Raw genomic sequence first — 26,633 nt, forward strand, 5'->3', positions numbered from 1 at the left:
GAGAGAGTGTGAGAGAGAGACAGAGAGAGAGAGACAGAGAGACAGAGAGAGAGACAGAGAGAGAGAGAGACAGAGAGAGAGAGACAGAGAGAGAGAGAGAGAGAGAGAGAGAGAGAGAGAGAGAGGGAGAGAGAGACAGAGAGAGAGAGAGAGAGAGAGGGAGAGAGAGAGAGTGTGAGAGCAAAAAGCAATAGTGAGAAAGTGATATGGAGGGGCTGGGGTGAGACACCGTTGGAGAGGTCCATAAACAGATCATATGGCCTGTGGGTTCAGTAATCCCAGTGGGCAGTCTAATCTGAGGCTCAGGATCTGATCTGAACCAGAGATGAGGTCAACACTAGCCATGCGTGAGTAGTCCAGCCTACCATATCACAGCGGGCCTGGGCTTCTCACTGAGACGCCTCAGATTTGCCTTGTCTTGAGTGCGCTGTAAAGTTTCAAGTTTCGCAATCGGTTCTGACAAATAACACAGAATTTATCATCCTAAAATTCAATATTTTTCATCAAATCTACATTTATCCATTTTATAGTTTAAAAAATGATATCATAAAATAGACCACACACATGTAATACATGAGTCTAATTTGTTCAAATCTGAACACAACCTTCCCTGCCCTGCCAGTTCAAGTGCCTGCTTGCAAAACTTGTCACACCACATTTAAGATGAATTCTGGGCTGCGTACCCTTAAGACAGTGTACTGTGTGTTTGGATGCACATGTGTGAGTAACCAAACTCCGCCCCATGACAAGCCGGCTTGTAGTGGGGCATGATCTCCGTGTTCCAGTGCGCGGGGCTGTGTTTGGAGAGGAATCTACTTGTCCCGCTCACTCTCTGTGAGGGACAGCTCAGTCCAGCCAGAGGGACCCAGCGTTCACACACACGTGAATCCACGCTCCGTACGTTACACACCACATCACATCGCAGACTCGTCATGAAATCAGGGCTGTGTAACACTTCTACAAGCAGAATAACTGCTATACTATAATATCATGACTGTGGTCTGATTACTTGTTCTCTTATTACTGATTTGTATGAGGCTGACATACTGTGTCTGATGTAGTGTTTGAGGCTGACAGGCATTTACATTTACAGCATTTAGCTGACACTTTTATCCAAAGCGACTTACAATTCTGACTGAACACAACATGAGCAATTGAGGGTAAGGGTCTTGCTCAGGGGCCCAACAGCAGCAACCTGGTGGTGGTGGAGCTTGAACTGATGTAGCGTTTGAGGCTGACATGCTGTGTCTGATGTAGTGTTTGAGGCTGTTATGCTGTGTGTGGTGTAGCATTTGAGGCTGACATGCTGTGTGTGGTGTAACGTTTGAGGCTGACATGCTGTGTGTGGTGTAACGTTTGAGGCTGACATGCTGTGTGTGGTGTAAGGTTTGAGGCTGACATGCTGTGTCTGATGTAGTGTTTGAGGCTGACATGCTGTGTGTGATGTAGTGTTTGAGGCTGATATGCTGTGTAGCATTTGAGGCGGACATCTATCTATCTATCTATCTATCTATCTGTCTGTCTGTCTGTCTGTCTGTCTGTCTGTCTGTCTGTCTGTCTATCTATCTATCTATCTATCTATCTATCTATCTATCTATCTATCTATCTATCTATCAAGCAACTCATGAAGCTAGCAACACTAAAAGAAAAGCAAAGGAAATCAATCGAAGTACAGGAGTTTTAGCCAAAGTGTGGGAGTTTTTAGACACAGGGTGGGAGTTCTAGTTTTCCTGTTTTTCTGTGCTCTTCTTCACCTCAGTCCATCCCACTGACACCTCAAGCATGTTGGCAGCCTTGACACGTGTCTGGACTTGTTTCCTGCTAGCATGGCTCCTCACCGAAACGGACGGAAAACCCCCAGGTGAGATCAACATTGTTTCCCGCTCAGACGTGAAGTAGAGGGGACAGTGTTAAGAGCAGCGTCAACATCAAAGACTCTCCAGTGGCTCAGAGAGCTACGGGACAGCAGGACTTACCACGGTCAAAGCACATTATGATGCGAAGTGGTAATTATTCTCCAGAAACCACGAGGGAAAACAAAGAAATAAAGACTGAATGAATGAGTGAATGCATGAAGGAATGAACTGGCACCGTACTCCAATCATTTGAGCTCTTGGAGGTAGTCCCCAGTAGGGATTAGGAGACCTCCAAGGATGCTGTTTGGAAAACATCACATCAACTTTATGCTTCGTGTGTTTTTGAGTCCATTTGTTGTTACTTCGTTGGTAGATTAGAAACCTGCTGTTCTGTGTTTGACTTCCTTCCCCAGTGTTAGTCGGCACATCAGATTGGCTTGCCCTTTGTGTAGCGTTGCTAGATGCTGTAAATAAATTGGATGTGTTTAATTCACTATGTATACTTCACAGCAGGTGTAGGGTTGGCTGCTGCTCTCTTTGTAGCTTTGGGTGTTGTTGTTGCTTTGTGGCTGGCCAGGGAGGTAGGAACGTCTGTTTGTTTCTCCTCTTTGGTGTAAGGATGTTAGATACTTTTGGGTAGCCAGTGTGGGGGTTTTATTTCTTTGCTTGTTTTTGTTTTCAGCATGGGCCATCCTGAAGTCTGTCTGGTGTAGTCACTTCTCTTTGTTACGCATCACATTTCAAGGGTCTTCTTCAGGAGCAGCAGGCAAGAGTCCTGACAGCGCAGGACATAAGGTTGTTAGTCTGGGCAGCATGGAAACCTGCCTTGTTCTCTGAACTCTGAACTCTGACGCCTCTGGCATCAAAACCAGCAGCCTTCTCCATCTTAAGCTCAAAGCCAAACCAGTCACTTTTCCATCATGCCTTCATCCTCGTAATGCGAAGGGACAGCCAGCACGCCCACCACAAAGTGACAGCCATGTGCATGCCGTGCTCCTTTTATTAATGCCCCTCGCGAGATTAGCACTGCCAGCAGAACATGCTGTGAAAAGACTGTTTTAAAACAAGCAACAGCTGACTTACCAAGGTTGAGTTACATAAATCCTTCTCGCTCTCCTGTGACCTAATGAATCAGAGTAATCAATAACATGAGGAAAAGGAATTCAGCTCCGTGTCAGATACTTTCTGAATGAGATTTATTACCAAACTCTATCTGTGTTTCCTCCCATTGCCATAGAAGAGATACCAGCAATTAACACCATAGTAACCATAGTAACTATAACCATAGACGCCCTTCTATAGGAGAGTAGTGCAGATTACATGGGAAAGGTTCGTGTATTGGAGTGCTATGAATCCCCACGCGTTTTATTTCCTTCCTTCTCCAGATGTGCAGGTAACCTGTTTGTTCCACGAGGCCTGTGTCCTGCCCTGCAGCTTCCAGCCAGCAGGGCGTGAGGAAGTACACTGGTTCAGAAAGCAGGTGTTGGTCTACAGCCATCCGCAGAGCAGGAAGCAGCTTGAGGAGCAGTCTGAGCGCAGGATGTCAATGTCCAGCCAGCAGCTCCTTGCCGGCAATGCCTCTCTGCTCCTGCATCACTGCGGCGCACGGGATAGGGGGCGCTACAGGTGCCGGGTCATCAGAGGCCAACAGAAGAACGACACTTTCATCGTAGTCAAAGTAGTGGGTGGGTTGTCTAGGCAGGCTATACACCACTACACAGACTGGCACACAGTCCAGTGAATGGCTGTAAATCCCACTATAATATGTCAAGCCCTGCCTGTATGACTAACTGTGGTTGTTGTTTAACATCATATAACTAGTAATGTTACTGAGTGTATGTTAAAATGTTGCCACACCTTAAAGTGTTTTTCTGGCTTAGCTCCCATCCGCTCAGTCAGTCTAGAGCCAACTTGTCTAAGCGGCTATGAAGAGGTGAAGTGCTCCACGCGTGGTGTCTACCCTGCCCCACATGTCTGGTGGTACACCGAGCCAGCCTCCCCGGTAGACCAGCTACAACCCACGACCCGCAAAACGGCCGACAAGCGAAGTGGCCTCTACTCAGTGGAAAGCAAAGTGAGGAGGCTGAGGGATCAGCCAGACCTGACGTACACCTGCACCCTCAACACTTCCTACTCCTCGCAGACGTGGAGGACGTCCCTGACTGACAAGGGTGTGGGGATCGTCCAGACTCAGTGTTTCATGCAAACTCCCATAAAAAAGCACATAAAACACCAAGATGCTATGAGCCAAATGACATTTTCACGCAAGCATTACTAATTTTTCTTGCAGTCCTCAACAACGTTACCTTCACGTCCAAATCGTCTTTCACCTGGACAGAACTGTGCTGGGCCCAGGGGAAGGACCTCACCATCCCTTGCAGTGTGCCACCGGACATGCAGGATTTCACGCTCACCTGGTCCTTCACCAGAGTGGATGAGTCCGTGGTGATTGACACCTACGACAGGGGGAGGCGGCCGACCTCCAGCGAGGGGGCGGACAGGCCACGGCTGGACACCCACAGGGTGGAGGCAGGAGACGGGTCACTGCGGCTCCTCGGCCCCCGGGCCCCGGAGCACGCGGGCACCTACACCTGCACCCTCTCTGGCCTCCACCGCACACATGTGGCACAGACAGAGCTCAGCATCGTTACGCCGGCCGGTCAAAGTACAGCACAACCACTCTTCAACAAAGTCTATAACAGTCGAGCAGATGTTAATGTAGAGACATAAAGACGAGCGGCAACTGTGTAGGAAACACCTGCCTTGTGCCCACGGTCACTGAGCACAGCATGACTTTTTTATCTTTCCATTGCTTATTTGAAAAATCTGAGAATTTTTTTAAACATGATTACATTTCAGAAAGAGAGAGAGAGAGAGAGAGAGAGAGAGAGAGAGAGAGACAGAGAGACAGAGAGAGGGAGAGAGAGACAGAGAGAGAGAGGGAGAGAGAGAGAGAGACAGAGAGAGAGAGGGGTGTCATCGTGGGTGTGTTTTTAAAGTGTGCAGTCAGAGACGGTAAACATGCACAGTGTGTTCAGGCAGCCTCTACGCATCTTCTTCACTGCTTCATCACTGAAGTAGTATGTCTGAAGTAGAATGTCACTGCAAGGTTGACACAGGTCAAATCAAATACATTTTATTTAATATAAATAGTGATTTTATTTATGCACACCGTCTCCAAGCATGTTTACAGAAACCGTAATCTAGACCCATAAAGCTAAAGGTGACGGTACAAAGGAACAACCCCTCAGTGCTCAGACTCTCCCCACATATGAGGCCTTCGGGAAAACTGTTGCCCTGTTGGATTGTTTTCCAGTCGTTTAAAAATAGTCTGGTTTTGTATGAGTGCCATTTCTTTGTTAGCACAAGCACATTTTCTCTTTGACCCTTTCAGTGAAGAGGGTGAGGGAGAGCGCCACACTGTGGTGGGTCCCTGCTACTGTTAGCACAACGCTAATCATCATTGCTGCCGTTATAGTAGGGACACTGAAATTAAGAGGTAAGGAAGAGGTTCTGTTTGTTACAGTTTCACCATACCTAACAATTTATTATTATTATTATTATTAGTAGTAGTAGTAGTAGTAGTTGTTGTTGTTGTTGTTATTGTTGTTGTTGTTGTTTTTGCTGTTAATACAGCTTTGCCATATCTAGGCTAATAAATTCACCTGTTAGCAATAACTCTCTTTCTTCCTTCAATCTAGATAAACGGGCACGTACAGGCACCACCAGCAGGACTGTAGACGCGCATCAGCGGAGAGGTAGGGGAATAGCACAGATGAGAGAGACAGAAAGAGAGAGAGAGAGAGAGAGAGAGAGAGAGGGGGAGGGGTAAAGGAGACCAGAAGGGGGATCAGATGACCTCGGGCGACCAGCTCACGCTCAAGCCGCCAAGAGGCCTTGCGTTGGGTGCCTGAGGACAGAAAAGCTCCGGTGTCTAACGATCCCTCCTTTGATTCCCTTTGTTGGAACCTTTCTGTCCTCAGGCACCCAAAGCAAGGCCTCTTGGCGGCTTGACCGTGAGCTGGTCGCCTGAGGTCATCTGATCCCCCTTCTGGTCTCCTTTACCCCTCCCTCTCTCTACCAGGGGGGACATGTGCCACATGTGAAATCTGGTGAAAATGACACCTACATCCTTGATCAGCCCAGTGAGAGCAGTCCTGTCGTGTACCCTGAGCTTGTAAGAAAGGCAGACCAATATCAGTCGGTACCAAACAGAAAACATGGAGACAGCTCCAGAGGTCGTGTCATGACCCCTGACCTTTACGACAGCCAGCCGAGCTGGTAGTGTACATGCAGACAGAAGTGCAGACACTAGTCCTGAATTAGAAATGGGCTTACCGCCCAAGGTGCGGAACCCCCTGGAGTGCCAAATCTTACCGAAGTCATGAGCAACTCCAAACGCATGACGGGAATCAGTACAGATGGTGACAACCTGATCCCGGAATAGATGACAGGCGCTGGTCAATGCCATCAGTTCAGCTACTTGAGCAGACCTGGAAGGTAGAGATTAGCTACGGGAAAATTCAGAGTCAGACGGTTTAAAACATGAGCCATCTACAAAAATGTGATAGCCGCCTTCGAGCAGCATGCTAGCGAGATCAGAGCGCGTGCTTGAGGACTCAAGGATTGCCTCCATGCAGTCGTGGGGCACAGAGTCATCAGAATGATCTAGCGATGTCAAAAGCAACAGATTAGCAGGTGAACTCAGGGTCATGTGTGATTTAATGGTTAAATTCTGAGTGGCGCAGAGGATGGCCTGATAGCCTGAACGCTGCTGTGCCGTCATGTGCTGTGTTTGAATGTTATTCATAATGTTAATAACTTGAGGTGAAGTGTGTAGAACCATGGGATGAGACAGTGCCAATTTCTCTGCGTCAGTGACCAGCAGAGCCGAGGCAGCCACGGCGCGTAAGCAGGCCAGGCACGCCTTGAACTACCCAATCAAAAGTATGGCCACAGGGCCATAACTGCCACCGTGCTCCTGGGCCAGGACGCCCACGGCAGGTCTGCTCACCTTTACCCTGCTCACACACACACGCACGCGTTTGTCTCCCAGTGGTGGTTGCAGACACTGACGTTATATGTGGAGGCAGCTGACCGGGGAGGCGCGGACACGCTGGAGTGGGCGGATCGACACTGCTGAGACGAGCACGTTGCCAGCACCAGCCTGTCTACAGCAAGAGGACTAACACCAGAACACATGTGCATGGTTCTAATTCCAACCTCTTACAGTGAACATTCAACACCAGATGAAAGAGGGATCTGACAGAGGGATCTGGTTACGCTGACAGAGATGTCCTGAAATGACTGTCCTGTTAAAGGAGGGAAATATTGGAGAAATCAGAAACTAGAGCTTATATCCAACATTATTCTTCACGAGAAGCTCACAGCACTGGGGGCATATTCTATGTGTCACTGAAATCTTTTAAAGAGTTTAGTTTTAAGTGTGAGGACTTCAAACCATGATATATGTTTTTCATAAAGTGTATGTTTAATTTTCGAGCTTCTTATTTCCGTACAGGGCAGTATAGTACTGTACAGAGTGCATTCATTTTCTTCCCAGTTTCTTGTTTTTTTTCCTCAAATTAATATAATTTATTTCTGATTTAAAGATGTTTTTGTTTTTTATTTCTGATTTATTTCTGATTTAAAGATGTTTTTGATTTTTAAAAATAGTTCCTGAAACTGACTTCATAATAAAAAAATGTGTGCTCAAGTTCTTGCCTACAGCGTTGAAGGTTGGCCTTCAAAGGGCGATGCGGTCTAACCAGTTAATGACCTTGGAGACAAAAGAAAACACACTCTCAGTGTAGGGAAAGAGAGCTCGCAGTAAAGACTCTGAAACATGCTTCGAACTTTAGTGCTGTTATGGTCACTTTCACTGACCGTAGGAGAAGGTGAGTAGAACATTTCTGTCACTTTCTACTTTATGAATGAATGTAGTACATTTTAAGTATTTTGTAATTCTCCTTGATTTTCTATCTTTATGTTTCTGAATTTCAGTTCATTTCATTATATTCATTAGATTCACATTTAATTACCTTTAAGGATTTTCCTTCTTACATTTAGTTTTTTCACTGTCCCTTTTATCCAAAGCGACTTACAGTTATGACTCAATACAACTTGAGTAATTGAGGGTTAAGGGTCTTGTTCAGGGGCCCAACAGTGGACCCTTAACCACTGAGCTACCACTGTGTTTCTTTTCAGAGAGATTGGTTTAGAAACATCCACAAGCATCTGTGTGCGATTTTTTTGGATGGTAGTTTTTATTTGTGTATATTTGTCTTTTCTTTTTGGTCTTACTATGGAAATGTCATCAACCTAGGAAATAAACATTATGTTTGTGCTCTGTGTTTAGAAGGATTTGGATTTATATTTTTGAAAATAAACTGACCTTTGAAACTAGTGACCCCTGTTAGTCACAGGTTATATTTCAGAAAGTAAATGATTACCCAGTAATGTTCCCTTAAGATAAGTTTTAATAGATTACGAATTAAAGAATTTCAGGAAATCCCTTTCCTTTTAGTGAAATGCCAAGACGTCTTACACATGCTTTCTGTGACTTGAATTTCAACATTCCAGCAGTTTTCCAGTCATTGTTCTCTGTCTTTTTGTAGCCTGATACAACAACAAACAGAAAGAATGAAGTTTATTCCTTATCTTCCTAAAGGAAACTAAAAATAAGCCATTGAATAACACTTACTCCCCAAGTTGGTCTGTGTTTCTGCAGAGGTCCCTGTAACCTGTCTCTTCTCCAAAGAGTGTGTGCTTCCCTGCATGTCCAGTTACCATGATATTATCCACTGGCATAAAATTAACAGTCCAAGCAGTATAACTGTACATTCCTTCTACAATGGAGCAGATCAGTTGAAATACCAGAATACAGCCTATTCTGGAAGGACTTCACTGTTCTCAGATCAGATCTCTACAGGAAATGCTTCTCTGGTCCTGAGAGGTGTCACAATTCAGGACCTGGGCACATACAAGTGCTACACTGCCAGCCAGACTATGACGAAGGAAGCGTTTGTTATACTGATTGTGGAGGGTGAGTGAGGCATCCAGGCTAAAGGGGTTTTTATTTAGCCATTCTGATACACCAAAACTCGACTTCATGTCATTAGATTTACTAAGAAAGACGACAGACACACCAGTCAGCCATAACATCAAAACTGCCTGCCTAATATTGTGTCCCTTGAGCCAGCTCTGGCTCACCGTGGCATGAACCCCACAAGACATCCAAAGGTGTCCTGTAATGTCTGGCGGGAAGTAGCCGATCCCTTAAGTGGCGAGGTGGGGTCTCCATGGCTGAGACTTTTTTCCCCAGCACATCCCACAGACACTCAATCAAAATGAGATCTGAGAAATTTGAAGGCCAGGATATTTGTGCTATAATAGCTCTGCTGTGGAAACAGTCCAGAAGGGCTAGTCCGCATGCATCAGTGAGCCCTGGGCACCCACGACCCTGTCGTCAATTCACCCGTTGGCCTTCCCTGGACCACTACTGGTTGGTACTAATTACCGTATACCAGGAAAACCTCGCAGGACCTGCGGTTTTGGCGATACTCTGACCCAGTCATCTAGCCATCACAACCTGGTCCTTGTCAAAGTTGCTCAGATCTTACGCGTGCCCATAAAATATCTTTGTATTTCTTTTCAGTATACACACTGATCAGCCATAGCATTAAAACCAGTAATAGGAGAAGCGAATTACAGTGACATATCGACTTCAAGAACTCACTGTTCACTTGCTGCGTGATATATCCGACCGCCTGACAGATAACGTTGGATCAAGATAATCACTGTAATTCGCTTCTCCTATTACTGGTTTTAATGCTATGGCTGATCAGTGTGTATACTGAAAAGAAATACAAAGATATTTTAACATCTGTTTGCATTATAACAATAGTCCTCAATAGACAATAGAACTAGCACACCTAGTTCGCTTCGTTAATGTTATCACAGTTGCACAGTGCTCTTTGCGAGAGACTTTGCCCTTTTCAGCCCTTTACAGGCTCCTGTGTAACTCCTGTGCTTTTCTTTGTCTGCCTGTTTTAGCCCCGGTTGAAGCACTGGACATAAGAATAACAGACGATGGAATAACCTGCAACATAAGTAAAGTTTATCCAAAGCCAAGAATCTTTTGGTATGTTGATAAGCAGGAGAAGGAAGCCCCTGAGCACCCTGTGGAGGACAGCCAGGGGCTGTTCTACCTCACCAGCACGGTGAAGACTCAGGCGTCCCTGAGCAACCACACGTATACCTGCTCCGTCAGCCTCGGGGACAAGACCCCAACATACACAGGCAGCTTGAAGCAAGGTGGGCATATAATAATAATACGTTTAATTTATATAGCGGCTTTCACAGACTCAAGGTCACTTTACAATGAGATGGAGAAAAAAGACAATAATTGACACAATCAACACACCGATTAACAAATATGAATAGGAACATAAGTTATGAGAAATGTTGAGAAAAGAGGTATGTGTTGAGATTTGACAGAGGAATGTGAAGAGCAGAGACAGAGAGATTGAAGTAAAGTGTTCCATAGTTTTGGGGCCATGACACTAAAGAATCTGCCAGTCTAAACTTGGGGATGGAGAGGAGACCTGCATTAGAGGACCGAAGTGTAAAGGTGGGCAGTAAGCGGGTAAGAGTTGGGCTAGATAGGGAGGTGCAAGACTGTGCAAAGTTTTGAAAGTAAGGAGAAGGATTTTGAACTGAATGCGTTCAGGGATGGGGAGCCAGTGTAGCTGATGTAACTAGGTGTGATGTGGACTGATTTCCTTATATGAAGGAGGATTCTTGCGGCTGAGTTTTGGATATATTGAAGTGAGCGGATGGTTTTGTTAGGGATGCCAGTGAAGGGAGAATTACAGTAATGAAGACGGTAGGTGATGAAGGCATGAACCAAGGTCTCAGTGTTGTGTGTGTGTGTGTGTGTGTGTGTGGAGAGCATGTGCCTAAGCTTAGCGATATTACGGAGGTGAGTTTTTCTCTGAATTGTTTTCTGTTTTTTAATACTACATACCAATTTCCTATATTTTCTGGTTGTATTCTAATAGAGAGATAATTATATATGGTCATTATATATAATTGTGGCCTAACACTTTTGCACAGTAATGTATATATGGCTTTCACGTTTTTTTGTTTTTTTTTAATAATTATTTTACTGTTTCAGAGAAAATTGAAATTTATTCTGGAGAGGATGTGGCTGTCCAATGTCCTGTCTCCCAGGGAGACTCTGGAAAGTTCAACCTCACCTTGACTTTTGAGGACTCCTCCATCATTCCGAGCTACAACAGCCAAGGGTCACAGCCACACCCATCATGGTCGTGGAGGGGTCCAAATGTCAGTGTCACCCAGGAGGGGACCATCATCCTCCATCACCTGGACAGAGAGAAGCACACAGGGACATACACCTGTGAAAGGGTGACGCCGCAATCCAGACAGCTTGTGCAGACCTCGGTGCAAATTAAAACAGGTCAAAATTAACCTTAGTAATCACAAAATTGGAAAATATGAATGTTTGTTAAATATCTTATCTAGTATCTCTTTGATTCTGGTGCTCAAAATGTATTACATTAAATATCATTTTTCTGCTAACAGATATAAGGATGGCCGTTATCCTCGTTTGCTGTACAACAGCTCCCATATTAATCGGTGTTTGCATTTTCTGTGTATTGAGAATAAAAGGTGAGTTCACTTCTATGATGTCTGAGATACCTGAAACTATAATTTATCTACAACTCAATTATTTTGTGTAGTTTAAAGCATGGGGAAAATGCCGTATATGTAATGAGAATTTCAGAAACATGGAAGTATTTTGCTTGTGTTTTGTGCTGGGAGTGAGATGTTATGGTTGTTACTGAGGTTTTCTGTCATATTAGGAATCTCAGTCTGGGACCTGCTGACTGGAAAAAAGAAAAAAAAGAAGTCCAGTACCACACAAAATGGAAATGAAGAAATTAGTAAACATGAAAGTGTGATGCAACCTTTATCTAAAACCTGAAGAACTCACTACAGAGCTACATGAACATTGTTCCAGTGGTCAATACATACTCTGGCTGCGAGCCCCATGTTCAATACCACAAAATAATCTGACAAATAAGTGGTTTTGAAGGACACAAAGTGTTCAGAAGAAGCAAGTGGGCAAAAGGATGGATTCCACGTGGACCTGTTCAGAGACCTGCTTCCAGACTAAAACACGACTCTCATCTGTTTCAGTTCAGCGTGAACTGACGTGAGCAATGATCATGCGTAGTGTCCACATTGCACATCTAGCTGCAAGACAACTCCTCATGTTGGTAGTTGATCCCACGAGATTAAACGATCCTTTTTTTTTTTTTGTATCTTTCAGAGTAGTGGGAATAAGGAGTTAACCAAAATAACCAGCCACAGAAAGAACTTTAATCTTAAAGGCCTTGTGAAGAACTTTTATTAATACAAGTGAAGAAAATGGACATGAAGAGAATATATGCATCATCACTTGACAAAGCACTCCTTTATTTTTTTTAATTAATTTTTTAAAAGGATTTTCTTCTTCTTGTTGCACAACAAAACTATATTGCACAGACTGTATAGTTTAAAATATATTTAGATAATAAAATGACAGATCAAATGTTCTTATCTTATCATGAGATAAGCATGTGTATGTCTAGCCCGTTGTCACATTCCTGAGCTGGTCAGGCTACAGAAACTATACAGCTACTGATTATTCACTGTAGTCAGTAGAAACCAGCAGGAACTTGGACCTGCCATTCATGTCTGACTCATAACACATAATCAGACATCACAGAGCCACCCAGCATTCACTGAAGGACTAAGCTGTGAGTCATGGACAGTTGTTTGCATTTATTTACGTATACAGCTTTACATACATTTTAGACTCAGAAGGCACACTGTACAGTAGTAACCAGCAGTGAAAAACAGGTTATGGGTTATTGGCGCTTAAGTTTTCAATTGTGGTTTCAATGCCAAAATGAATGTAAGAAACATGCACTGAGCTCTTGTAGCTCATCTGGTTGAGCAGGTGGAGCGGAATGCCAGCACACTGGGCGATGGTTTCGTCTGCTTAGAAACGCTGCCTTATACATGCTAAACATAGCTGAGGAACAGGAGGGAGGGTGCCAGGTTAAAAACATGTCTGACAAAAACATTTTCTTTCCAAACATCTGTCTTAATTCAGAATACTAGGGACGATGCATGTGTCCTACCAAGACAGCATTAGCACTGGGCATTATTACATTTCATCTGCACTCAGAGCTCTGGTGTATTGGTGCTGTCCTAAATACTAAAGCAAAACAAATATTTGAAAAGATAGACTGACAAATAGACCTCTACACAATTACTGAAAGACATATTTCTGCTCTACAGTCCGTGTCGGGTTAGTAAATTAAGCCACTCAGCAGAAGCAGTGGGCTGGACTCACCCCAAGCTCTGGCAGTGTATAGTGGGTATTTGATAGTAGTGAATGAACTCAACCTGAATATTTACATAATTGTTAGAACCCGGTTCAAAGTGACCAGTCCTTCAGGTTCGATCTCCTCCTCCCTCTGCCCTCTGTAGACGGATCAATCGAGAGACACTGACACTAAGGTAGTGAATCAAGAGTTCCACTTTATTGAGGAAAGCACAGTATATATGTCCTATATCTACTATCTAAGCATCAACGTAGAAAGGAAAGAGACAAGGTTAGTAAAGATTAGATGTTCTCTGCATGAACGAGCCACGAGCTGTTCCCGTGCCCACCATGAGCCACTCCTGTGCTGAGAGAGAGAGCGGGGTAGAGGAGACCAGAACAGGGAGCGGATGACCTCGGGTGACCAGCTCACGGTCAAGCTGATAGGCAGAGACCTTGCATTGGGTGCAAGGTCAGAAAAGACAGAAAGGCTCCAGTATCTAACAATAATCTGATATTTAACTGTTGACATGGTCAGTAAACGTTTAGAACCTGCTTATATCTATGGAGATTACATAATTTTGTTATTATCCAGAACTATTTAAAGCATTTTCAAATCAGAACATAAAAAAGGTTTGTATAATTTAAAATATAATCTTCAGATTAGAGGGTACGTCACAACAAAAATGAAAAAAAAAAAGAAAAGCAAAATGATACATCACCTATAGCAAAAATGTTCATTTAGGCTTGTAAAACTGTAAAGATTAGCATAAAAGAATAAAAACTATTTAAAAAAGAGATGGGAAAAGGGACTTTACCTAGGGATTCCAGATTATTTATTTACTATTTATTTAAAATATTAGGACACAGACAAAGTACTAAGTGTATCAATTAAAAACATTATAAAAAAGTGTTAAAATACTTTGTTTCACATGCCTGGTCTGGTGTACATATCCCGTATGAGTCTTAGGGGGGTGAGTGTGTGTGCACACGTGTGAGGGTTTTTTGTGTGTGAGAATGTCCATGATGTGTATATTTGGACATGTATATAAGTGTGTGTGTGTGTGTCAGAGAGAAAGGTTGGCTGCGGCATCATTCTTGAGCTTGCCGCTGCTCAGGCTGTGGATCATGGCGATCATCTGTGTGTGTGTGCTCAGCTCCTCCTCCTTCTTCTGCAGTTTGGCTTCCAGCTGGGCCTTCTGCAGCTCCAGGGACGAGACCTGCAGGGCAGGCACAGCAAGAGGAAACACCCCGGCTGCGTCCATAGCCTGCCTGACCCACCACCTGACCACCCCACACACAACCCAGTCATCCCCCCCACCTGACCACCCATCCCTCAACTGACCACACTACACCCAAGCACCTGTCCGCCATCCCTCTACTGGATGGTTCACACGCATAAGCAGGTACGTCTGTCATGTTCCTGGTCGGGTGTGTGGAGGTTGGCATGACAAATAAATAAATCCAGGAAATCCAGGAAAGCATTGCCATATGAAGGCGATTCAGTTTCTTAGAGAGGAAATCCCATACATGTGGGATGAACACAGAAACAGAGAATAGGTGGTGCCAAAGATTCTGGATGTGGGGCTGTTTCTTGGAACAAAGAGGATACACACTGCCCACCTTGATGATGGCCTCCTTCCTGGCTTGCTCCGTCTTGGAGAGCTCTCTCCTCAGGATGCTGACACTCTCCTCCATCTCTGTGGCCTGCTCCACCTGCCTCTCCACCTCCAGCTGCAGACCTGTCGTGTGGGCAGATCCCAGTTACGCACACCCCCCCCAAACTCCGCCCACACACACACACCCAGTCCCACCCACCTGCACGGTGCCGACCTGCTCTGACTCACCAGCTATTATGGCATGTTTCTCCTGCACAGTGGCCTCCAGGGCGGTGACACGCTGTTCTTTCTGCTCAACCTCTGCGCAGAGTCTGTGGGGAGCAGACAGTACAGGGGACCTCACTCCTCAGCCACAGGGACGCACACTCGTGTGACGCGAGCAGCGTGTGAACTCTGACCTCTCCCGCTGTAGCCCGACTGAACTCTGACCTCTCCCGCTGTAGCCCGACTGAACTCTGACCTCTCCCGCTGTAGCCCGACTGAACTCTGACCTCTCCCGCTGTAGCCCGACTGAACTCTGACCTCTCCCGCTGTAGCCCGACTGAACTCTGACCTCTCCCGCTGTAGCCTGTGGGTTTCGATGCTCCTCTTCAAGCCCTCAGCCTGCTGGGTGAGGGTGATTTGGGCAGCCTGGAGTTCCTTCAGCATTCCCTCATTCTTGTTGTATCTGCAGAGGAATTCACACACACCCACGATTCACAATGGAGAGTGGAACTTCTCACAGCATACTGACTTGGCAAATTTTGGAGGTGGTGTGATTTGGCAGATGCTGAACTGATAGACTTTAATATCATATGATAGAAAGAGCCAAAAATAGTAGGTTAGTGTTTCCTCAACGATGAGCTCTGACACAGGCCTGTCTATCCAAACTTTACACAGTGGAAAAAGATGATCACTTCCTCAGTCAGAAGCAACAACCGACTAGCAGTTTAAATAGATCATTTTCCAGACAACTTTCATCTCATAAATGCACTTTAAAAACCAACAGGACATCTTGTGTGAAAAACACCCTTGGAACTTTTAAAGCTTACTACTAGGGCTGCCTTCTCCAAATCTAACAAATTCAAATCAATACCCTTCTTCAAACAAAAATACTGCCACCTGATCAAGTAATTTATTTTTAAAACACATTTACTTATTTATTTATTTCCAAGTGTTTTACAGTTTAAACTGTAGTTATTTAGGCAAATGGAGGTTTGTAGTAGGAAGCTGAGGCTTCGTTTATGGTTCAGCTGGGTTTCTGCCAAGTCTTATAAAATTCCGGTCACTGCAGAAAACAGTTTTCTCTGAAACTAATCACCACATGCCAAATTACAATAATTAGAACAGTTTTGTTGAAGGCACGCAAACAGACCACAGACAACATGTACAGTGCGTGTGGGACACCACACCAACCTGCACAGCAGCTGGTTGTAGTTCCCCTTCAGGCCTTGGTGCTCGTCGGAGACGGCCTGCAGGCGGCTGTTGTGCCGCAGCAGCTCCTGGCTGTCGGTCTTCAGACGCTCCATCTCCACCAGCAGGTCCCCCTGCTCTGCCTGCAGCTCCTCCTTCCTCTGCTCCGTGTCCTTCAGCAGAGACGCCAGCTTACGGGCCTGCAGGACCGCAGTGAGCACAGGGGCACAAGAACAGATTGAAACAATACCAAAGTCTGCTTGTGGTCACGTTTACACATCATACAGGATGTCTTTACACCTCAAGAAACAAAACTGAAACAAAAAGAAACCCCTTATTTGTCTGATCAGAGGTGTGTGAATGTGGTGAATGTGCATGTCTGTGTTTCTGACCTCAGCTTCAGCCTGTGCTCTCTGGCTGCGGTACTGGGCGATGAGTCGGTCAGCCTGAGACAAGGCCAGGGTTTTGGCCTCCAACAGATCCTGCAGATGGCCCTCCTTAGACTACACACACACAAACCAATATGCACATTCAAACATGTGTAGCTACAGAGACTCATTGAGGGACACTAATGTCTAGGGTCACATACTGCCAGGGCCGAGAGCTTCTGCTCGTAGACATCAATGATCTCGGACATGTGCACGTCTTTTATTTGCTCCTGGAACTGCAACAGAAGAACAGACACCATCAGACAGGCATCACCAGTGCTGCAGGATATTCCAGAAAGCTTTGCAGCGCTGCACTCTGGGACTGGGAAGTTCAGGCTAACAGCACGTGTTTGCTCTGTAATTATTTAGGAACGGTGCCAGAGACAGCAGGAGGTGCAAGTGGGGCGTTTTGTGAGAGTTGAGAAGTGGAGATTGAACTGGCTGCAACTCTGATGTACGAATGTTCTAGAGATGAATAAAAAAAAACAAAAAAAAAACAAAAAAAAACCGATGGAACCTCTGCTCTTTCAACACAGTGACCTCAAACACACACACGCATATGCACGTGCAGACTCACAGTCTCACCCACACCCACACACACCTCCATGCCGTTCCGGAGCTTTTCAATGAGGCTGTCGATGTTGTGGTGAGTTGGGCTGTTGGGGCTGGATAGGACAAAGCTCTTCCCAGCAGGGACTCTGGTCTCCAGCATGCCACCTCCCTGCGCCACCAGCTTGGCTTCCTGCTGTTGGTACGCGTTCTCAGCAGCGATGCTTTCACCCAGACTACAAGGAGCAGAACATACGCACACCTGAAGACCTTCTACCAGCAAAGGTCTAGTCAAAGCTGACCAGGACTGATAATCAGGCCTATAAAGATACAGAAACAGAACTGTCTTGATCCTGAGGAAAACTGAAGAAGACATGGTTAGAGATGTGCTGAAGGGCCTTAACTCTGTGTGTTGCAGGTCACTTCCGTCCTTGTCAAGTGCAACCTCCCTCTTTTCATGCAATAAGTAAAAAGCACATCTCAGGAGCATGCACGCACACACACACACACACACACACACACACACACACACACACACACACACACACACACACGGCATGACTGCAAGGAGCTGGGTTAACACACTATTTTCGTTTACTCACATGACAGTGGGAAAATCAGGCAGTGGTGCGGCCTTGAAGAGCACACGCAGGGCGACCAGCACACACTCTCTGTGGGTGGAGGTCAGGGCAAGGGAGAGGGGCGTGATCATGCGCTGGTCCTGCACCAAATCACAGCTGGATGAGAATGGAGCTTTGGAAAGAACCCACTCACGTCCTCCATTCAAACGTTTGTGCAAAGCCCCTCCCTCAAACACATGACTCAGTGCCTAACCTGCCATCCTCATAGATGGGTTGGATGACTGCTTCCTGAAAAGGTTCCTGATTGGTTAATACAGCTGGAGTATGCTGAAAATTTTAAGTTGCTGATTACTCTTCTCAGGACAGTCACAGACATTTTTTTAGTAGTATCAGAGCGACTACTCAGTTGAAAGCTCTCAGGATGTAAAACGCTCTTAAATAAATGAATGAACTGGGACACTTGAGGCTCATTTACCTGTAAGATGCGGTAAAAGACGGCCTCCATGTCATCCACGTGATCCTTTAGCCGACTCATAAGCTCCAGGGTCTTGAGGACCGTCTCAGAGCACATCTGGCTGCAGGAGTAGAGTTTCACACCTGATTCAGTGGCCACACCACCTCACCTCCTGGGTTTCCCCTACAACATGCAATGCTGTGCGTTCAGATCATACTGACATCCGGTCACTGAGCTGATGGTCAAAAGCAAATGACCATTCAGATATATAAATGTTAACTGCACATCCCATCGCTGGGTGAAGCTTTTTCCTGATCGAACCAAATAAGCAGCGTAGAGCTCCAGGAATGGTCCCACCCGCCTGAGCAGCAAATAGCATAATCAGGATCTTGGCGATTTCCACACTGTCAAAATGTAGTAAACCACACTGCCAAGAAGAACAAGCCTCTCACACACCACTTACAACACTTTTATAGCTGTCACAACCTCACTATTCCCTTATTTTGACACTAATGTTCACCCATTAACTGTTATTACATTTCCATAAACAGTTTTGGATATAGTTACACTGCTTGATTTTATTTAGTTATTCATTTCAATTCAAATAAGTAATTAATTAAAGGTGTTACTTGGATTATTAAATTTGCTTATGTAGCCATTTATTTACTGATGAAAATATATACTCAGAAGCCACCAGATAATCCAGTTAGCTGGTTTTAATGTTAATATTCGCATTTTATTTCAGCTTTCACCTGGGTTTTGTACTCTGCTATGGTCTCTCTCTCTCTCTCCTTTATTTTAAAACTTAGGGCACTGTTAAACTTTCCTCACATTTACGATCACCCTTTTAGCGTTAGCTAGCATCTCTAATGGTTCAGTACCTCACTGTAGTCTATTGTTTGTTCTAGCTGAGCAGGAAATGCCCTATAGCGTACAACAGAGGACAGTCAGACGTCTAGCCATGTATGCCAGATGTAGGCCAGATGATGTCATGTTGATTTTGATTGGGTAGTCTAGGACACATTCCACTAAAACATCATCGCTGTCCTCATCTTTAGTTACGCCGTTACGGTCCCACTCACCTGAGCTGGGAGGTGGAGCTGGAGCACGTCAAGCTGAAGCGGTCCTGACTGTGAGAGAGCAACAGTTCCACCTGCGCCGTGCACAGGTCTGCGCAGACGTGCTGCGACACGAGTGTCTTTAGGACATCGTCTCCACATAGGAGTGGACATGTCAAGGACTCTAATTTTGCTTGCTTCCGCTACGGAAATGTAATGGTGTACAAGTACATAACTGACCTAAAGGTGCAATTCAAACACAACTGATTTAGAATGAAATGCAATTTCAAATATGCACTCTTATTTTGCCAAAATAAAACCTTTTTGGAACACAAAATTTCACAAAAACCAGAATGTAGTTTGCTGTATTGTCTCTAATTTCAACATTCCTCTACTGTGTAAAGAATTCGTCCATTCATATTTCTGCATTTTTACTGGTGGTTCTGACTCATACCAAAACAACGGACACACGCTGGAATGGCCGTAGAACTGAAATGTTGTGACGGCAGAAGACAGTAACTGCGTGTGTACAGCAACTGTTTGAATCAGATTTACACACACACACACACACACACACACACCCACCCACCCACCCAAATGATCCATCTCACCAAAGACATGCAGCGATTTGTTAAGCAAGAACAACTGCTGCATAATCATGAACACGTCATCACCATAAATCTCTCCAGGCCCAGACTTCCAGAAACCGTAAACAGCCTGACATGGCGTTAGTGATCATTTGGCTCTACATACGCAACTACTATGGGTGAGGATATGGAGCAGCAGGTCCAATGCCCGGCCCGCCCGCACACAGTGCCTCTTCAGCAGGGATTCTCCCCCGCTGGGGTCCGGAGGCTGGAGCAAGACCCACAGTTCCGGGAGCAGGAGCTCAGCGAAGGAGCACGCGGACACAGACAGTGGCGAATCAATCGCCTCCTGGGGTCAAACAAGACTGTGTCACAGACAAGGGTGCACCAAGGCAATGTAATCCTGGATAGAAACACACACACCTCGAACAGCTCAGCAAGCAGAGAGAGTGCCAGCAGGCTGCAAACCTCCGGCCCCTGCAGAGGCCCTGTAGCCCAGCGCAGCAGGGCCAGGCATGGCTCCGGGGCCCTACACCGGGCCCCGGGCTGCAGGCGAGGGGCCGGGGGCCGGAGCACCGTCTCACAGATGAGGCCACGCAGGGCCGGAACCGAGCATAAAGACATAAGCAGCTCCAGGACCTGTGAGAAGCATTAAAGATTTATTAAATAGTCGTTAAATATTCTTTAGTTGCGTGTTAAGTATCTGTTACATGCCCATAAACCATGCCTGAACACCTATAAATGACAATAAGAACTGAACAAAAGAAGCAGACACCTTAGCTGCTGTATCGGGGTCTTTCCCATAAAGGAGGCCGACTACCTCACTCAGGCAGACCGGGAGGTGTTTATATCTAGAATCAGATTGAACAAGCAATCATTAAAATGCATAATTGTGCAAATGAGAGAAACCTCTATTTGTATGACCCCACCCACTTGGTGAGGTAATCTGCAATCTTGGGATTTTCGAGAAGATCCACCAGCAGGTCAACAGCGTAATTTCTCGTCAGGGTGCCATCACCATTGACCGTTATGTTGAAAATTAGCTGGAAGGTCTGGTGGATGTTCTTAGCATTGAACAGCTGCCCATGAAAACCACAAAACATCAGTCAGTTTCACACTACAGACAAACAACAGACTGGAGACAAACACACTGCAAGACCAAAAAGAACACTGCATACCTTTTGACCCACTTCCTCACTGAGGGTTAAACTTGATAGAATAGACAGAGCAAAGATGACCACAGTCAGACATGAGTGACTAAGGAAATTAATTAAGGCCCTGTAGAAGGCCTTAACATTGCTCTGCAAAAAACAGAGAGAGAGAGAGAACGGCGCTTATCATATTCTACAAGTCTATAAAATAAACAAACAAATGTGACACTGGGAACAGGGTGAGAGAGTCAGAGGAGTCTGCGCAGGAAGGGGCGAGGCTCCTACCTGACACTTCACCTGAGCCTGCACAGACTGGTTGTGGCGGCACAGGTTGGCCATCAAACCCAAGCAGGCCTTGGAGATGTCATCATTCTTCAACTGGCTGGAAGCACAAAGTCAGACACCAGCTCTCCGGTTCAATCCCCATACCACCTTTTAAAAGATGCCGTGCGCACGTACAACTTGCACATCCTTTCATGTCACTGGTTCCCTACAGTTTTGCAAATAGGCCCCTGCGTATCTCACACTCATGCTCAATGTGAGTGCGGTTTGTTTAAGAAGACCACAAGGACAGAGTGAACAGGAAAGGCTGAGCAAGCAAACATACACTCGCTTGCAACATCATCTGCCTTTAATAAGGAGCTCGTCTGGTAAAGTTCACCTGCAGTGCTTCTCTGGTGCCACTACTAAAACATGCAATCATGGATATATGTAGAAATAAGCCCAATATCAAGTAACGAGCATATCAGAGAAAACAGCCTTACATATTAAGCGTGAGGAAATTGAGGAGCTCATCTATGTGGGAGACATATGGAAGTATCCTCACGTTGTATGTAAGTCGCTGTAGGACCTGAAGACACTGGAGGGGGAAAAAAGACCACCGACACAGAGCATTCCCATTCAAGACAGAGTCTTGGTGAGATATTCATTTAAATATGTGAGAGAGCTTAAAGCTAACCCCATACTGTTCTCAAACACCTAACCGTGCAAAACCACAACAGACAGACTGCACCCAGAGTGAAAAAAAACAACTCTTATTACTATTATTTCATTATTTAACACTCATCAAAAATCTATCCTGTTAATAATTACTATTCAAGAATGCATTAAATAAAACTGAGAGCAACTTTTAAAAATCTGTCTGAGAAATGAACTTGAAAGATGAAGTTAAAAAAATGTTTTTTAATTCATCACTACTTCATTTTTAAGAACTGCAATACCAAATATTACTTTCAAATGGTAGCTCAGAGTGGTTGAAATAGTGTGGATTCTTAAAGTGATACCAGACAGAGATCAAGCTATGCCTAGAACAAATGAAGAAAATATCAAATAAGACTTTAAATTTTCAGTAAATCTTTTTGTTTTTTAAAGAGTCAAATTTTGATATCTTGCTAGAGAAATACACCTTAGCAAAACACTTTTTGGTTTCCCATAACTAGAATACAAAAACTCTGAGTAGAGCAATCGGATTTTTGGACACCAATGTATAATACTTACATATTAGGGAGAGGTCATACCACGCCATATAAATTTGAATACAAATGCAAATAATGAAAACAGAAATATCTCCTGTTACACTACAACAGAGCTGGAATATTTGGGGTGTCCCTTGATGATAAAGTTTTTCATGGGTTGCAAGTTTTGCTGAATTGAGCGCACGCTGTTTGGAACACACACATGAGCACTCAACCTTTACCTGCAGCACTACTGGCTCTTCTGCGGAGCCTCTGTTGCCATGGATGACAGCGGCTAGCACACCCACAACGCTGTAACGGCTGTGAAGGGCCTCTCTGCTCTCATCATCTGATGCTGGTAAACAAATAAATACAGGTTTAAAAAAACAACACAATTTCACTCTGTAAATTTACAATTACAATTTCCTCAAGTATGTAACAGTTTCCAGACATTACTGACCAAAACACTCATTTTAATCCCTTTTACTAAAGTTACAAACTTCATATTGAACCATTTCAGGTTATTCACAGGAATAAAGACACCGATTTATTCCCTCAAAATAACGCAATATTGAAATGGACCTGCACAGACAAACCTTCAACAATTCTGCAGGTATTGTGAAGATCAAAACACCACCAACGAAAATGACAGACTATGTACACACATGTACTATTCCAGACTATGAAAGGGACACCAGCACTTTTCATTCCCTTCCCAAGGAGCCAAACCAACCACAGCCATTTCTGCTCTGACCAAAATCACATACCTTCTAGTAGACATCAAAGAGCAATTTAAAATACTTTTCAGTAGTAGGGTATAAAGTAAATAAACAGGTGTGCATCATCTTCCTGGTATTAGTAAATAATGCCACCATATTTATTCAGCTTATTAGTTGTAGACGTGCTATATGTAAATCTATTAACAGTCACTAAAATAACTGGCACAAAAGGATCAATTGTCATCACCCATTTCTCCTGATGCGTCATTGCAGGAGTTGTCTATTGCATTACTTGTCAGAAATGTAACCAGCTTTATATTGGAGAAACCAAGAGAAGGCTTGCTGATCAGCTAATTTTTAAGACTTAAAGATTTGTCATTTCCAGTGGCAAGGCATTTAATACTGACAGACACTGCATTAATGACATATCTGTTTGCATTGCCAGTTGTTGCTATGAAATTAGGAAAGGCAAAGAAATCTCTCATCTACTCTTGGAACTTCAGGACCCCATGGTATGAATGTTGTAACTTAAACATCTACTTTTTTTATATTTAAACTGGCTCTTCCTACTGATATAGAAGCACTTGGCTTGCACAGCTGCTGAAGGACCTCTGTCTGTTTCTCTGGAAACCTTGTGTACAACACTGCAATTTTAGATATATAACTCCATAGACGTCATACATACCCTATAATGATCTTGATCTATTTAAATCAGCTTTAGTTATAAAGCACCTGGAATTGCTGAATTGCCTTGTGTAGAAAATGTGATATATAAAACAAACATTTACGCGTGTTCACCGTAGTAGGACACAGCACCTGTCAAAAGACCTACAGAAGACCCATCAGCAGAAAGCGTGGTGAGTAGCTACCGAGTTGAGCCAGCAGAGACAGGATGGTCCCAGTCAGGATATGACTGGTGTTGGGATCTCCGGCTACTTCCAGCAGACCACTCAAACATTCACTGGGTAGCACCTGGCCGGAGCACAAGACTCTGGAGCACTTGAAAGTCGACAGTTCCTACAGAAAAGGAACCAGCAGCAGATCAGTATGCAACCATATAAGCTAGCTAGTTAGCATTAGCTAGGACGAAGTTATATGTTGGCTAATAGCTAAGCTAACTCGCTAATGATGGTTACCTGGTTGGTCAGCTAGGTAGCTAATTTATCTTAGCTGGCTACTTAAAATGTCAATGAGGCGGGGTTCATCAACTCGCTACGGTGGCTCTGTAAAGAGTTACACGGTAAAGTTCACTCACTTCAATTTGTTTCTGCAGCTGGGACGAATTCAGAGTGCCTTTGTTGCTTTTATACTGACGGACCGCCAGAAGCAGAGTCTTCAAACATGCCGTCACATCCATCCCTCCAGATCAAACCTCCACTCGCTAGGCTAGCTGGACACACGGACCTGAAGAGCTGCTAGCGTAGAGCCCCTCAGGACACTCAAGAAAGCTAACCGCTAACGCTAGTTATAGTTACCGTTAGCTAGCGTTTGTTAGACCCTCAAGAAAGCTAACCGCTAGCCTAGCTTGGTTAGTTAACGTTAGCTAGCTAAAGTACTTTAGTTATAATGAAAACCATTCAAGAAAGCTAACCTAAACACATCTGAAATCGACTTGGCTTCGGCCAGCGTAACTCTTTTAATCAAGTCAGCGTTATCAGTTTAATTAGGTTCATGGACATGCAGTGTTGCTATTGGGTCCAGTCACATTAATCCCACACTCACGTTAGGCGCAGCCGTTAAATACCGTTATTATTTTAAATTTGTGTTGTCTCGAGCAGGCAAAATGACCTTATCCCGCTTTGGACTTCGAATGTTGGTATAGTTCATTATTTACGACAGGGGGAGCATCGATTAAGGTAATGAGGTGAAATGTTTTACGTTTTTAAATTACAACTATTCAGTTCACCATAATAAAATATTAATAAGTATCGTACGTGATTCTTTATTTATTTTATTTTTTGTTGTTTTAGATGTTTTGTGAATAACCCTTAACAAGTACAACAACACCTCCCGCTCCGTAACAACACGTCTGTAATCGACGCGTTGACGTTGTTACGTCTTTAACGTTAGCCACGCCTCTAGCGTCATCAAGGGCAGGTCGGCGTCTGATGACTGTGGGAGATTAGGCCTTTATTCCACCACAGAAAAAAGGCGGTTTTCCTCCTGATAGTCCAAAAAAGGTATCTGTTGTGTTTCAGATTGAATAGGGCGATCTAGAGTAATGAAATGAGTAGATAGATGGATGATACAGAACATTGACTTTTCACTTTTAATGAGCCACAGTCTTGAGTCTCTACGGCTGAAAGTAGATATAATGGTGTAATTCTGCTGTGTTTATGCATACGCAAACGTTTTAAGAAATGCCATCTCTTGGTTTGTCATGGTTTGTTTGTGTGATATCTATGAGCTATCTTTTATTAAAAGCCATCACTTTGTTAAAAACAGCACTCAAACAGCATGTTCGTGGACAGCTGACTCATAAGAATTCATGAGTGTCAAAAATATCAGAGCACCATTTACTGTTCACTATTCAGATCCCTGTTCAGATTAATAAAAAATAACACACACAAAAAAAAACCTTCCAACATCTATATTTGCAGCTTCCTTCCTGTGAGCTCTCTCAACCTCTATCACACTGACCCAAATTTACCCTCATCATAGACTGGCTAGGCATTTTTACAGCATATAGCTGACACTTTTATCCAAAGCAACTTGCAATTACAACTGAATACAACTTGAGTAATTGATGGTTAAGGGCCATTCTCTGGGGCCCAACAGTGGCAGGGCTTGAACCAGCAACCTTATAAGGCAAGTACCTTAAGCATTCTGTCATGTGAATAACAACTAAAACTAGAGACTCCTTATCAAAGCCGGTTCACGAGGCACTTTACAGCTGTACTGATTGCTATAATGTTCTTATTGCGCAGCCTAATGCGACAAGTTCAGCAAGTTGAAAAAGCTGATGTTTACCTAGAAGCAAAGGAAAGGAAGATCAGTGATTACCTTTGTATGCTGCAGAATTAACTTCAAGGTACTATCACATCTAAATCGGTAAATGGTTTGAAGCCAAGTAATCTGAGCAGGGATCTCTGTTCATGGGGTACAGTATCTGAGGTTAACACAGCATTGATTGAGCATTTGGCTACTAGGACATTAGAACGCTTTTTAAATCAAAACTGAAAACCTACCTGATTTAGTTTTCAATTTTGTTTAAGGAACCATTTTTAGCACTAAAGGAAGGTTTTGCACTACTGTCCTATATTTTATCTAATCTTTCCTATCCCTTTCTTGATTGTATGTGTATATATATAATTTGTCCTTTTATATTTGATTTCCACATATTCCACTACTACTGGAATATATTGAACTTCTTTCTCTATTCACATC

General features: G+C 44.2%; 2 protein-coding genes across 10 annotated transcripts; one reads left to right on the forward strand and one right to left on the reverse strand.

The window, feature by feature from the left end:
• The first annotated feature begins 792 nt into the window (after positions 1–792).
• On the forward strand, positions 793–12,478 carry LOC118241287 (HERV-H LTR-associating protein 2). 4 transcript variants are annotated; one of them, XR_014125487.1, is made up of 9 exons: positions 793–897; positions 1,760–1,861; positions 3,242–3,541; positions 3,737–4,027; positions 4,147–4,521; positions 5,251–5,355; positions 5,558–5,614; positions 6,913–7,753; positions 8,474–8,725. XR_014125487.1 is itself a non-coding variant. In XM_081721191.1 (8 exons), the coding sequence occupies exons 2-8, from the start codon at positions 1,783–1,785 to the stop codon at positions 6,951–6,953; spliced, it is 1,248 nt and encodes a 415-aa protein (XP_081577317.1). In that variant the 5' UTR covers positions 793–897; positions 1,760–1,782; the 3' UTR covers positions 6,954–8,024. The 4 variants fall into 4 exon arrangements, 3 of the variants coding, with proteins under 3 accessions (XP_081577317.1, XP_035381793.2, XP_035381795.2); XM_081721191.1 differs by lacking the exon at positions 8,474–8,725 and having other exon boundaries at positions 6,913–8,024; XM_035525900.2 differs by lacking the exons at positions 793–897; positions 1,760–1,861; positions 3,242–3,541; ... (2 more) ...; positions 5,251–5,355; positions 5,558–5,614 and adding exons at positions 9,912–10,172; positions 11,035–11,337; positions 11,463–11,549; positions 11,744–12,478 and having other exon boundaries at positions 6,603–7,753; positions 8,587–8,901.
• A 146-nt stretch (positions 12,479–12,624) lies between these two features.
• Positions 12,625–25,452, reverse strand: cip2a (cellular inhibitor of PP2A). 6 transcript variants are annotated; one of them, XM_081721168.1, is made up of 21 exons: positions 24,502–25,452; positions 24,116–24,263; positions 22,770–22,882; positions 21,838–21,932; positions 21,359–21,455; positions 21,101–21,223; positions 20,856–21,001; positions 20,698–20,773; positions 20,346–20,561; positions 20,112–20,271; positions 19,360–19,501; positions 18,299–18,398; positions 17,845–17,963; positions 17,295–17,478; positions 16,855–16,929; positions 16,658–16,768; positions 16,269–16,465; positions 15,427–15,540; positions 15,102–15,184; positions 14,878–14,996; positions 12,625–12,960 (listed from the first exon to the last, which is right to left on the reverse strand). In XM_081721168.1, exons 1-21 carry the CDS (start codon positions 24,601–24,603, stop codon positions 12,928–12,930), a joined length of 2,553 nt encoding a protein of 850 aa, XP_081577294.1. In that variant the 5' UTR covers positions 24,604–25,452; the 3' UTR covers positions 12,625–12,927. The 6 variants fall into 6 exon arrangements, with proteins under 6 accessions (XP_081577294.1, XP_035382537.1, XP_035382536.1 ...); XM_035526644.2 differs by lacking the exon at positions 12,625–12,960 and adding an exon at positions 13,453–14,474 and having other exon boundaries at positions 24,502–25,448; XM_035526643.2 differs by lacking the exon at positions 12,625–12,960 and having other exon boundaries at positions 14,337–14,996; positions 24,502–25,450.
• Between the last annotated feature and the right edge of the window lie 1,181 nt (positions 25,453–26,633).

Source organism: Electrophorus electricus, chromosome 1 (assembly GCF_041902795.1).
Source record: "Electrophorus electricus isolate QZ-2024a chromosome 1, ASM4190279v1, whole genome shotgun sequence".
Classification (NCBI taxonomy): domain Eukaryota; kingdom Metazoa; phylum Chordata; class Actinopteri; order Gymnotiformes; family Gymnotidae; genus Electrophorus; species Electrophorus electricus.